Below are 14,098 nucleotides of genomic sequence, written 5' to 3'. Positions count from 1 at the left end.
AAACCCAGGGCAGAAAACTCCCAGTACGAACCGGGACTGGTTCAACTGCAGCCAACAGAAAAACTGGATTTTAGAGATTAAAAAATATATGTTTTAATCTTTTTTACTGACAAAAAACATCATACAGCTCTGACATCACAGCTCTGACATCACAGCTCGCCTCACGTCCTCGTGTGATCTGAACCAGCCTGAGTCACGTCACACAGGAGATTTAATTTTAATCAACGACTTCTTCCTTCCTTTTTGATGAACTGAACACAAACAGCCGCAGCAGCAGCAGCAGCAGCTGGTTACACAACACACACACACACACACACACACACACACACACACACACACACACACACACACACACACACACACACACACACACACACACACACACACACACACACACACACACACACACACACACACACACACACACAAAACAAAAAACCCCTCCAAGCAGCAGGTCATGAATAAAACATCCAACCTGGCAATAAAAACCCAAATGAGCAAACAGAGGAAGTCGTTAAAAATAAGATCCACTCACAGGGAAGGAAATTAAATATAAAAGAGGTGGAAACGGCTCCAGAACCAGAACCAGAACCAGGACCAGGACCAGGACCAGGAGATCCAGTTCTGAGAGTCTACACCAGAGTTTTTTAACCTTGGGGTCGCCAACTTCGTGGGGTCGCCTGGCATATCTAGTAATTGTTAAAAAAAATTACTGATAAAAATTTTTTTTTTTTAAGTCACTATGCAGGATTTCCACCTTAACTCTGCTCCATGTGTCCCTTAATTAACCAGCTCCAGAGTCCTAGTGCTGGTTAAATCAATGACTTGGCTCTCTGCCTTCCACCTAGCGTCTGAAAACCAACCTTTGTAAAATCAGTAATCTCTTATTTATGACAGATAAGACTACACAAATATACACATGGTAACATGGTAGATGATAAATAACGTTATCCACTGCCCCCATGGATTGATTTCTCACCGGCTTCGTTGTTGGACACAAATGCACATGGAGGAGAGGAGGGTTAGAGACACAGAGGAGGAGAGACCGGACTCGGATAGTTCCTCTTTAGTTAAAGCAGAAGTAAGCGATCCGGTCGTTTTGGCTAACTTTTTGTCAGCAGATGGAGTCCCCGCCCTCGTCCCTACGTCACCACATTCACGCGCATCCCTTGGCTGCACACACAGAGAGGACTGCCCCTTTATGCCGTTCTCTCTCCTCATTGGATAAAGGTTGTAGGATACAAGGAAGTATACAAGGAAAGTTTTCTCCTTGGCTTACAGCAGAGCAGAGTGACTGACAGACCCGTGTTTCAGACCAAACACTCTATATAAGTGATTGCTGTTGGAAGATATAACTATTTAAGACTTATATTAACACAAACATTCCGCTTACTTCTGCTTTAAATTATTATTCTTTTTTAAATTAGGATTAAAAACACCACACACAATCTTTAACAACGGTATTCTATACTTTCACTTTCTTGGATATAAATTGAGTTCAAATAAAATGCAGCATATACAAATATCTGAGCTGGCGCATCTTGACGTGTTTCTGGGGTCGCCAGAAATTTGTAACGTCAAAATGGGGTCGCAAGCAGAAAAAGGTTGGGAACCACCGGTCGACACCGTCTGGACCGAACTCACCTACGTCGTGGATGAAGCGCTCGATCTTGGACTGCATGCCCCAGTATCTGAACTCCACCTTGCAGAGCTTGTAGGCGCACATGACCGGGTTCTGGCCGGGGTTCTGGTTGATCTCCTCGATCCAGTCCTCGCACAGCGGCCCGCGCCTCGTCTTCACCGACTGGTACAGCTTGGGGTCTTCCTCCACCAGGTACTCGTGAGGGGCGATGTAGTCCTTCACGATGTCGATGGGGTCTGGGAAATAAAAATATAACGTTTATGTAACAACTCCCTGGAGGGAACGACAGATCTCTCCTGTACCCGCTGGATTTCACTGTTTCAGTGTTTTAGTATTCAGAGGCTCCACTCACTCTCTCTCAGTTTGTTTCACAGCGTCTCTGTTTCCCTTTTGAAAACTTCAAAACCCATCAATTACCAATCGATCAATAAGACACAGGATAAATCTGAAGGTAGTCGACTGTCAATCGATCAAAATGTTCAATCATGATGATCAGGAGTCAGAATTAGGAGGGAAACTCTTTAGTTACAAAGCTCCTGAATAGAAAAATAAAATGTAGCCTAATGCACATCAGAGATAATATAAAGGACGGATAAAAATAAATAAATATAGATAAAATGTGTGATTAGTTGCACATATTTCATCTTTGATGTTGGTTTTTGTGTCATTCTGACAAGTTACCATGTGAAATTCATTCGAGCACAAACACTCGTTTTGGTCGTTCTTTATATTCATATATTTCAATTAGAGCTGTCAATAATTAAAATATTTAATTGGCATTATATAAAATGAATTACAGTTCAATTTGAATTCAAAATTAACCATAAAGTGAAATAAAACGACAAAGACGCTGCTTTAATTCCCCTGTGTCCCTTTACATGACATACTGTACATTCTTGTACAGGTCTCTTTGTTTACATTTTTATTTTTATTATTTACTTTATTTATATCACTGTCGTATTATTTTTACTTTAAGTTATTTAACTTTCCCTCCTCCTTATTCTTTGCTCTGTATTAATTCCTTGTCTATTCCTGTGTCTTGTCTGGTTCTGGTTTACTCTACGACGTGAACCTAAAGTGAAACCCTCAAATGCATTAAAAAATATGGTCCAATAAAAACATGACGTCTGGACCAGAGTGTAAACTGTATAAGTGTGTGTGTGTGTGTGTGTGTGTGTGTGTGTGTGTGTGTGTGTGTGTGTGTGTGTGTGTGTGTGTGTGTGTGTGTGTGTGTGTGTGTGTGTGTGTGTGTGTGTGTGTGTGTGTGCGTGCGTGTGTGTGTGTGTGTGTGTGTGTTGCTCCTCACCCACGGTCCTCTGCCTCTTCTCAGCAGACGACAGGTTGAAGACTTCCTGGTTTCCTGTGTCTGGTTTGTAATACGTCTCGATGTCGATGGAGAACTTCTCCACGAAGGGACAGGTGTACCTGAGGACCCGTCAGATCAAAATATCAAACCAATAATCTAATCTAATATATTTGACTGACTGATTTCCACTGTCACACACAGGTTTAGGTAGCATTCATCATTTAAGGAGGGGGGGTGGGAGTCTATAAGTTTTACTTCTTCTCACTCCTTTTTGAATAGGAATTTCTATATCTCATGTTAAAGCAGAAGTAAGTGGAATGTTTGTGTTAATATAAGTCTTAAATAGTTATATCTTCCGACAGCAATCACTTATATAGTGTTTGGTCTGAAACACGGGTCTGTCAGTCACTCTGCTCTGCTGTAAGCCGAGGAGAAAACTTTCCTTGTATCCTACAGCCTTTATCCAATGAGGAGAGAGAACGGCATAAAGGGGCGGTCCTCTCTGTGTGTGCAGCCATGGGATGCGCGTGAATGTGGTGACGTAGGGATGAGGGCGGGGACTGCTAACTCCATCTGCTGACAGGAAGTTAGCCAAAACCACCGGATCGCTTACTTCTGCTTTAAGATGTTTTGTCTTATTGTCTTTTTTTTATATATATATATTCGAAATAAACTTCAATCAAATCAAAATCAAAAAAACATCATGTGGCGGTGTCGGTCTGACCTGGTGCGGGTGTAGGGGTAGGCGTTCCAGGACTCCTCCTCCACGCGCAGCGCGGCCTGGGGCAGGATGGCACAGAACCAGGACGGGATGTGTTTCCCGATGTGGTAGACTTTGTGCGTGTACTGACCCGAGCCGCCCGGCCCGTCCTCGTACGGCTTGTTCTCCAGGATCTCCACGCCGCTGCCCTCGCCGCAGCTCTCCTCACGGCTCTTTTTCTACAGCGCAGAAGGAGAAGAAAGAAGACCTATTATCATCTCTTATTAGAGACAAACAGCTGGTGCACAAAACGATATAACACTGTGTTTGTGTGTGTTTATATGTCTGTTAATAAATAAATGAAATTAAATAAATACAGAAAAACAACAGGTACAGTCTTGTCTCCTTGGAAACAAGGTCTGCAGATGCTGATGACAACATTTTGAGGAATTAGTCCCATATTTTAGGACAAATATGACTTCTTCTTTTTTTTGTTGCTTGTTTTGTTTAATCGTTATGTACGAAAGAAGTTTACTGATCCATAAACAAGACGTTTCTTTTCTCTTGTTAAAGTCAGAGATGAACCAAACATCAACTTTCATGAGTTCTTATGGACAAAGCTTTTTGGGAAACAGCTGGAAAAAAACACATCTGTGAGAGACAACTGATCATTTTTTTAGTGAGATTGCAGATGGAAAAAAGTTCATTATTTCTTTCCCACATGCAGAATAAAAGTGCACTGATTGTATTTATCAAGTTTTATCTTAAAGGGATAGTTCACCCATCCTCTCCCTGGTCCGTCCAAAGAGGAGCTTCCGCTACAAACAAGCTTGAAATATAGACTTATTTAATTTTTTTCGGAACAATTTCGCATTTCGGGGCTTCAATACAAGACAGACACTACATACGAGCAGCATGGAGGTATTTGGATGTTTTTGGTGTGTCTTTTTGTTACGAAGAAAAGTGGTATCCATTTGCAACCGTTATATGGACATGCAGTGCTGCACGGAGCCCCGCTGTAACTCAGAGAAGCCACGGAGGACTCTGAAACTTCTCCCAGCCCTTAGTCCACATGAGGGTGAGTAGATAATGAGTGCAACTTGAATTATGAGTGAACTATCCCTTTAATATATTGGATCCATTTCTATATCTGTTAATAATAGATGACTTTTGACGATGCTTCCTGTTCTGTAACATCTGTCTGAAGATCTTCTCTCCACATTGTAAACACACTGATTCATCAAGTTAAAGCAGGAAGTTGATGCGACCTGGATGTTTTATATGGACGTATCTGAACAAATGTAAGAATTGCATCCTACATTTTTCTTTTTAACCATCTGAGATTTTCTTGCAAACATCAAACAAGAGTCTGTGTTTCCAGGTGTAAACTTTGATTTTTAAACCCGACTGGAGGGAGAGAAAAAAAAAACATCTGATTTCATGAGTAAAACCAAGTTAAAGCGTCTTGAACTTTTCTCTGGGGTGAGTGAGTTGTTGTTTCACTCAGACTTTATTTCCTGCAGCTTCTTCTAATTAAAAACCTTCTCTGCTCTGTTTCTCCTCCGTCACACAAGCTTCGTCTGTTATGCAGTTATTCAGGTTCAGGTGCGTCAGGCCCGGCTGCACACAGGAGCTGAAAATCAATGCTTTTCCTCCTCTGCCCATGCAGCAGCGTGCAGCAGCAGCATCCTGTGATAAAAGGCAGCAGATGGTTCGGCCCCCCCCTCTCCTCCTCCCCCCAGGTCCCTGTAAGACGGAGCTGCAGTGTATTAAGCCTATTGGTCCACAGAGGGAGTGTGGGATTACAGCATCAGTTTATAAACACACTACATCTCCTTAAGAGGCTTCTGCTTTTAGACTGTCGCCGTCTCAGTTTATATATCCAGCTCCTTCAGGACCGCACATCTACATACACACACACACACACATCTACACACACACAAACAAACAAATATCTGTATATTTGTGACTTTAAACTAAAACAAATTAAATAAATCTTATTAAATACTTGTATATAATGTAGGAAAACATGTAACAGCTTCAAAATGAAACGAAAACACAGAGCATTTTCACTATGTTTCACTTGTAAATTATTGATTGTCATTATTGGAAGCAGCTTTGACACAAATCCACACACACGAGGTGGAGACAACCGAGTCCCAGCTGCTCCAGTAGAGAATATTGAGAAGGCACCAGAAAAATAAAGACAAACCCTAACCCAATAAATACAAAAAAAAATGTCCATCGACCTCCTCGATACCAAGGAAAGGGATAGTTCAACATTTTGGCAAATTGGCCCATTGCCATAATCCCTATAGTCATAGCAGTAGGTTCGTTACCTTTAATTGTCGGTGCAAGCTATTTTTAGAACAGCGGAGCAGAGCCGTGAGCTGCTCAGAGCTACGCTACGGAGGCTCATGGGATTTCTTGGTTTCCCTCATCAAACTCATCAAATACACAATCCAACAACTCCAAAACGCTCTGGTGGACAAGTTGTGACCTGCACATTCACCACGCTATGAGATAATAACAGAACGTTACCAGACAGAGTTGTTTTAGAGGGAAATTCATGCAAAACCGCTGATGAGCGTTGCCTTCAGGGACAGTTTTTCAGCAAGCATTCTCTGTATTTACCTCTAAAACAACAGTGTATTTGATGAGTTTGATGAGGGAAACCAAGAAATCCCATGAGCCTCCGTAGCGTAGCTCTGAGCAGCTCACGGCTCTGCTCCGCCGTTCTAAAAATAGCTTGCACTGACAATTAAAGGCAACGAACCTACTGCTATGACTATAGGGATTATGGCAATGGGCTGATTCATGAAAATGTTGAACTATCCCTTTAACATGTGTGGCCCCCAGCTTTCTCCACACACACACACACAGCTGATGGAGCAGCTGCTTCTATTAGTCACGACCGTCTTGAACATGTTTCAGGCCTCAGTTGGTCCAACATCGTCATCGTCATCATCACACTGACAAATATAACTCAGCCGTCGTCGCCTGAGATTTTAATAAATTAATAAAACCTCAGAGTGTGTGTGTGTGTGTCTGTGTGTGTGTGTAGTTACTGTACTCTGGGCCGTGATTGAAAAGCTGTTTCATTCCTCCCATTGTAACTCGTGCAGCAGCAGCAGTAGCGACGGGTCGAGGGGACGGCGCCGCGTGAATACAAACGACGGCGATCATTATTAACAGCTCGAGTGGAGGAGCTCGGGGTCAAGAAGCAGAAGCTCAGATTGAACACGGAGCCGCTCTCCTCTCTCCCTCTGTAGGGAGGTTTATCAGCCACGAAGGTCAGAGGAGGCAAACAGCTGGGAAACCGCTGCAATCGAGCAGGTAATGTGATTTAGACGAGGAGGAGTTAAGGAGCCGCCGGAGATCCTGTGAAGAGCAAGAGAACCAGAACCAGAACCAGAACCAGAACCAGGACCAGTCCTGCAGTCAGCAGGGTCAGTGAACGCATCGCTTTCACGGTGACGTAACGTTCACTTCCTCCACAGCTTCACTCAGAAACATCTGTCTGTGCAACACAAGTGGAAACGAATGTGATAATTAAATCTCTGAGTGTGGCCCCTCTGAGCCACTGTACACATGCTGCATCATCATCATCGATCAGATGTTGATTTATATTTAAAATTAACTTTTTTCTTTATTTTTTTCTCCATTAAAGGAGTATTCTGGTCATTTTTGACCCCTAAATCGTTGTCCTGATGGTCACCCAGTGTTGGGGGGAGCAAAAAACGCGACTAAAATTGATGCAGGCAAACTGGAGTTACACCATGGCTACCCGGCGCTAGGGATAGTGACAACGCTAAACTATGGGGGCAATTCTTTCAACCACAACAAACACTCAAAAAACAATCAAATATCTATGGTACTTGACTTAAATCCTTACGAGACACCACTGAACTCATATAGTGTACAGTATAAACAGTAGCCTATAAACTTTGTTTTTTTGCACTTTTTCCTTGTTGTGATGATTTCTTCACAAAAATAAACAGTGGAACAGAGCAGTGGTAATGTCCATAATATCTCAGACCGTTTATTTTTGTAAAGAAATCATCACAACAAGGAAAAAGTGTTTGTTTCTGTGGCGGGGAGAGCAGGCGCTCTGCGATCAGATAGTAATGTCTTTCCAGGACGTTTCAGAGTTCGGCTATCTGAGGTGAGTGACTACATGCAAAAACACAAAGTTTATACTGTTTATACTGTACACTATATGAGTTCAGTGGTGTCTCTAAGGATTCCAGTCATGCACCATAGATATTTAATTGTTTTCTGAGTGTTTGTTGTGGTTGAAAGAATTGCCCTCATACTTTAGCGTTGTCGCTATCCCTAGCACCGTCTCACCATGGTGTAACTCTGGTTTGCCTGCATCAATTTTAGTCGTGTTTTTTGCTCCCCCCAACACTGGGTGACCATCAGGAAAACGATTTAGGGGTCAAAAATGACTGGAATTCTCCTTTAAACGACGTTTCAAAGTGCAGCTCAACTTCTCACTTTCAAAGTAGCTGAGTCTACACAACAACACTGGTCGTATCCAGGACTACACACACACACACACACACTTATGTCCTTGGATGTGAACAAAGTTGTGTGTGTGTGTGTGACAACCAAACACACACACACACACATAGAGGGAGGATGAGTCAGAGGAACTCGTCCTGTTTGAAACAAAGACAAAACAAAAATCTGAATTGGAGAAAAAAAAGAGTTAGGAAACATTTTAGGGATCTTTGGATAAATCTGGCAAAAAAAGACAGAGGAGGAAGAGAAAGAGAGAGAGAGATGAGGAGGAAGAGGAAGAGGAGAAGTGAAAGCAAACAGAGGCCCATGTCCGATCGCAGGACTGATGCCGGGTCGAGTCGACCGCGTCTGTTGAATTTAAATGGGTCTGGCTTTGCCGAGGGTCTCGTTTCTGCCGGGCTGAGTCGGCCCTGAATAATTTATGTGACACCACAAGGTTAGCATAAACCGGTGGCGCACGACTCCCCCACTCCTCCTCCCTCCTCTTCTCCCCTCCACCTCCTCCTCTTCATCATCATCATCATCAGGTCCACACACATAGTCTATACGTGCACGTTCCTGCCGGAGCAGCAGAGGAAGCTCATGCATCAAACGTTATCAGAAGCTGCAGACGACGCCTCGTGTTTCAAACTGTCACAACTTTTAAATTCAATTAAAGCTCAAAAAGAAGTGGAAACTATTTAAATATTAAAGCTCCTTCAAAATAAAGGTAGATGTTTGTGTTAAAGCTCCATACAGTATAAAGGTAGATGTTTGTGCTAAAGCTCCATACAATATAAAGGTAGATGTTTGTGTTAAAGCTCCATACAGTATAAAGGTAGATGTTTGTGCTAAAGCTCCATACAATATAAAGGTAGATGTTTGTGTTAAAGCTCCATACAGTATAAAGGTAGATGTTTGTGTTAAAGCTCCATACAGTATAAAGGTAGATGTTTGTGTAAAAGCTCCATACAATATAAAGGTAGATGTTTGTGTTAAAGCTCCATACAGTATAAAGGTAGATGTTTGTGCTAAAGCTCCATACAATATAAAGGTAGATGTTTGTGTTAAAGCTCCATACAGTATAAAGGTAGATGTTTGTGTTAAAGCTCCATACAGTATAAAGGTAGATGTTTGTGTAAAAGCTCCATACAGTATAAAGGTAGATGTTTGTGTTAAAGCTCCATTCAATATAAAGGTAGATGTTAGTGTTAAAGCTCCATACAATATAAAGGTAGATGTTTGTGCTAAAGCTCCATACAATATAAAGGTAGATGTTTGTGTTAAAGCTCCATACAGTATAAAGGTAGATGTTTGTATTAAAGCTCCATACAGTATAAAGGTAGATGTTTGTGTTAAAGCTCCATACAGTATAAAGGTAGATGTTTGTATTAAAGCTCCATACAGTATAAAGGTAGATGTTTGTATTAAAGCTCCATACAGTATAAAGGTAGATGTCCATGTGTAGTGTGATTATAAAGCAGCTCTAGGTTCTATATTAATACTGTGAAAGTATCAAAGCCTCAGTCCACAGAGAAATGCACACAGCCTGTATTCAGAAACTGAGCCTCAGAACCAGCCGTCAGGACTTCCTGTCACTTTGTGATGTCACAACAAAGCCCCGCCCCCTCACCACCTGGGCCTGGGGTTTCTCTGAGTGTTTTATTCTGAAATCTGCTTTGTTTTTTTATTGAATCACATTAGAAAACAGTCAGCCAATCAGAAGAGAGCTTCAGAGCCTCCTCTCTTCTGATTGGCTGACACCGACCTGTTGTTACTAGAGCTCCAGAGAGAAGCTGAGGTGAAGGGAGATGGAAAACTACGTCTTTTTAATTCATTTCAAAATAAAACACAGGAGAAGAAGGAAATATGGAGCTTTAAATATTTTAAACATCTTGTTTTTGTAGTTTTTACTAAACGTTCCTCTCTCAGGTGGAGTAACAGGTAAGAGTTACATGTGTTTGGGACTATTTTCAGCAGCGGATTAATCCACATTTGGAGCTATTTTGAGGAAGCAGGGCGTCGTGGCGTTGTGTTTATGTTGATGAGGTAACAACAGAGCAACAAAGTTGTTCACTAAATCAATACACAACAAATAGGATACAATAATAATGGAATTTCTTTTTTTTTAACTCCAAAACCAACATGGCAGCGTTTCATTTCATTTCATTTCATCTCATCTCCGACTGCAGCTGTGAGGTGTCGACTAAAAACCATCGTGTCTGCCTCCTCCCTTTTCTTCCTCCTTCCTTCTCTCATCCATATCACAAACAAATGATGGCAGCCCCTGCCATGCTGCGGCTGATGTCACCGGTTACCGCGGCAACCCGGCTCTCAGCTTGTGACGCCGAGCTAGAGGAGGAGGAGGAGGAGGAGGAGGAGGAAGGGTGTGTGTGTTAAATATCAGGATGTTTGAGGTTCCTCCTGCTAAATCGACTTGTCCTATATAAAAAACATATAAAACAACGATTTTAACGGATAAATTAAGTTTAATATTTGTGCAAAATCAAACTCACGACACATTTAAACCTCTAAGACTCATTAATATTCAGTTATTTTCTTCTTTATACTGTCGATAACTGGTCGTCAGTCGGTGCAGCTCCATGTTTATCTGTCACTGAGTCACTGTTTACATGTGTCATAAACTAAACCAGCCCTGTTTTTCCTATATGTGTGTGCGTATATATGTGCATATGTGTGTGTGTGTTTGCAGAATATTATAAGAAGGAAACACACACACACATATACACACATATACACACACACACATGCACACACTCCACAGGCAGATGGAAGAACCATCTGGTCGGCACAACAACAACCGACCCCACGACCCTGAAACCGTGTTCTTCACCAGCTACAGCGGTGACACCATGACACCTTGACCTCCTGCTCACACACACTAATACACACACACACTGACACACACTAATACACACACACTAACACACTGCTCATACTGATCGTTATCGGACGTGTTTTTGCTCGTTAACATTGAATGAGGTCGAAGACAAAACACTAAACGAGCAGAAACAAACCTTCAGACCTTTAGACTCATTATTCCTCCTGAATTAGAATTAAAATAAAGAAATAAATCCCCTGTAATGACACTAATAAACCAGCCTGTTGTAATAAATAACACATCCAGTCGACATTTACACGTGTTATTAATATAATTATTATCTGATCAGTCAGACTGCAGAATCTCTCACATTTTCATTAATATCTATATCATTATATAACGTAAACGCTCCTCTGCAGCTTAAACTCACTGATATTTATGAACTTAAAACACTTTTAAAGCTTATTCTTGTTGGTTTTATCTGTTTAAAGTTTTCTGCATTTTGATTTTCTGACCCTGAAACACTTTCCTGCTTTGAACGGTGCTTTATAAATGAAGTTTCTTATCTACTATTATTATTTGTTGTTGTCTCACTCTGTTTCCTCGTCAGTCTGAGGGAGTAAAGTCTGTTTGGTGACATTTCTCTTTCTAAACATTAAATAAACAGTTTATAACATCATATAATGTAGCTGGAAGTGAATATTATCAATGTGTTCATTTATGAATTTGCAATAAAAATAAACGCTCCTACAAGTCGAAGCTGCACAATAAACACATAGTGAATGTTCAGTTGTTATAAACATGAAAAAAAGTCCTTCTATCTGTCTACATGAACGAGTGAAGTGAAGTGAAGTTTATTATCATTATCATTATCAATTATTGTTGATATTTTTGATTCACTGCTCTGATGTTTGTTGTTTGGTCGTTTCAGAGCCATTGTTTACATTCTCTACCTTTAAATCTTCATTTACAGCTGATTTAATTTGTCTAAATTCACAATAATACACTGAAACAACCTGTTTATGAGGTGACACAAAGTTATTATGACATTAAAATGATCAATTCACCTTTGATTCCTACAAAATCAATGTTTAGAGACTAAACTTTAGGATAAAACTGAACATAAATATCATTGTAACTTTGCTGTCCTGTCTCTATTACAGTCTGGTCTTCACTGTGACACTGTGATGTTTGTTAATGAAGCTGTTAATTAAAACACACACACACACACACACACACACACACACACACACACACACACACACACACACACACACACACACACACACACACACACACACACACACACACACACACACACACACACACACACACACACACACACACACTCACCTGGATCATGTAGAGCTGAGCGATGCGGTACTCCTCCACGCTCATCGGCATGGGGATACGATACTCCTTGATCAGCATGGTTCTGTTTGAATGGAGCCAACTCCAACTCTGTGTGTGTGTGTGGAGTGTGTGTGTGTGTGTGAGGAGTGTGTGTGAGGAGTGTAAGAGGGTAAGAGACGCTCCTCTCTCTCTCGGTCGGCTTCGCTACCCGAGCAGCATCTTCACGCAGCAGCGAGGAGGACGGGACTCATCGTCGGTCAAACCTGAAGAAGAGGAAGAAGAAAAGAAAAGCAGAGTTTCAGAGGAACGTGTGGATCTGAGGAGGAGGTGGAGGGGGGAGGAGGAAGAGGAGGGGGGAGGTGGAGGGGGAGGAGCAATCAGGATTAAACCCCTCCCACCGCCGCCGCCGCCGCTGACCCACCCACCCACCCGAACACAATCCAACACATCCTGTGTGTGACCTCCAGCCAGCCCTCCTGCAGATCTATTACAAGGTAATCCACTGACCTAGCAACATCCCAGAAATCCCCCCGCAACCTAAATCCTCACACACACACATGCACACACACACACACACACCAAGGACTCGTGGTGAAACAAAGCTCCTCTTGAGATGACAAACAAAGAAAAAAAAAGTGATAAGAAACATAATAAAATGTACAAAATGCAGCCTATACTGTTCATCAATCTGTTTTCTTTACATGTTTACAACCGTGATGCCTTCACTGCAGTGGGAATTACCAGTTATATTCAATTCAATTCAATTCAATTCAATATCTTTATTGTCCACAATGTGGAAATTTGTCTTTGGCTTCACCACTTACAATACACATGAAACCACATAAAATACAATACAACAACACACAATAAATAGCATAGCAAAAGAGTAAAAGAATAAAAGAATAAAAGAGTAAAAAGGTGATGTACATAGCTCCAAAGTGTCCTGAAATGCATTTATGAATTTAATATGCATGTAACATACAGGCTATTATAGGGGTGGGAATCTTTTACTATCTCACGATTCGATTCGATTCTGATTCTTGGGGCTACGATTCGATTCAAAATCTATTTTCGATTCAAAACGATTTGATTCCTAATGATTTCTGCTTCAGTCGATCGGTGTGCAAAGGATCGTTATGATCTACTCCAGTCTGCTTTGCAAGACAGAATGACTAAAGCGTCTTTTTTTCACATTTATTGAGTTTTAAACATTTATCCATGCTTAGATGGAATTGTTGAAACTGTTGCATAAAAGCAACATCACATATTGCTTAAGTAACAAAATTAAAAGTGCCTCTTATGAACAAAAATAGTGCAGTTAAACATGCTGCCTTTTAAATTTTAAGGAAATGGAGGCCGACAGCCAGCAGATTTGTTTCATTTTTTTATTTTTAAAAATCGATTTTGCGATTCTTATGTGAATCGATTTTTTGGCACACCCCTAATAATAAAACTACTAAATGTAGCCTACTGTTCATCATGCTGTTTTCTTTAGTTTGTTTACAACCGTGATGCCTTCACTGCAGTGGGAATTACCAGTTATAACATATATTAGACACAATCTTTGCAGCTTCAGCTTTTATATACAAAACATATCACTGTGCATATTAATTGTATTCATCTAAACTGAGGCTGCACATCGATTAAAGTGTTTAATTGCAGATTAATTGCATGAGTGGCCACATCCAATCAGGATTAATCACACATTTTATCTGTTCTAAACGCACCTTGAGGATATTTTTAATAATG

General features: G+C 41.1%; 1 protein-coding gene across 1 annotated transcript in view; it reads right to left on the bottom strand.

Annotated features, from left to right (window-relative positions):
* Positions 1-12,427, bottom strand: part of pitpnm2 (phosphatidylinositol transfer protein, membrane-associated 2) — a gene marked incomplete at both ends in the record, with an annotated part of 37,274 nt that extends 24,847 nt beyond the window's left edge. Inside the window, 4 exons of the mRNA XM_083983179.1 lie at positions 1,645-1,878; positions 2,949-3,067; positions 3,673-3,887; positions 12,350-12,427. Of these exons, the coding sequence (XP_083839305.1) occupies positions 1,645-1,878; positions 2,949-3,067; positions 3,673-3,887; positions 12,350-12,427 (646 nt within the window). The remainder of the gene's footprint in view (positions 1-1,644; positions 1,879-2,948; positions 3,068-3,672; positions 3,888-12,349) is intronic.
* Positions 12,428-14,098: the final 1,671 nt, after the last annotated feature.

This window comes from Trachurus trachurus (assembly GCF_905171665.1).
Source record: "Trachurus trachurus genome assembly, chromosome: 12".
NCBI classification, from domain to species: domain Eukaryota; kingdom Metazoa; phylum Chordata; class Actinopteri; order Carangiformes; family Carangidae; genus Trachurus; species Trachurus trachurus.
This window is presented reverse-complemented; position numbering and strand designations above follow the sequence as displayed.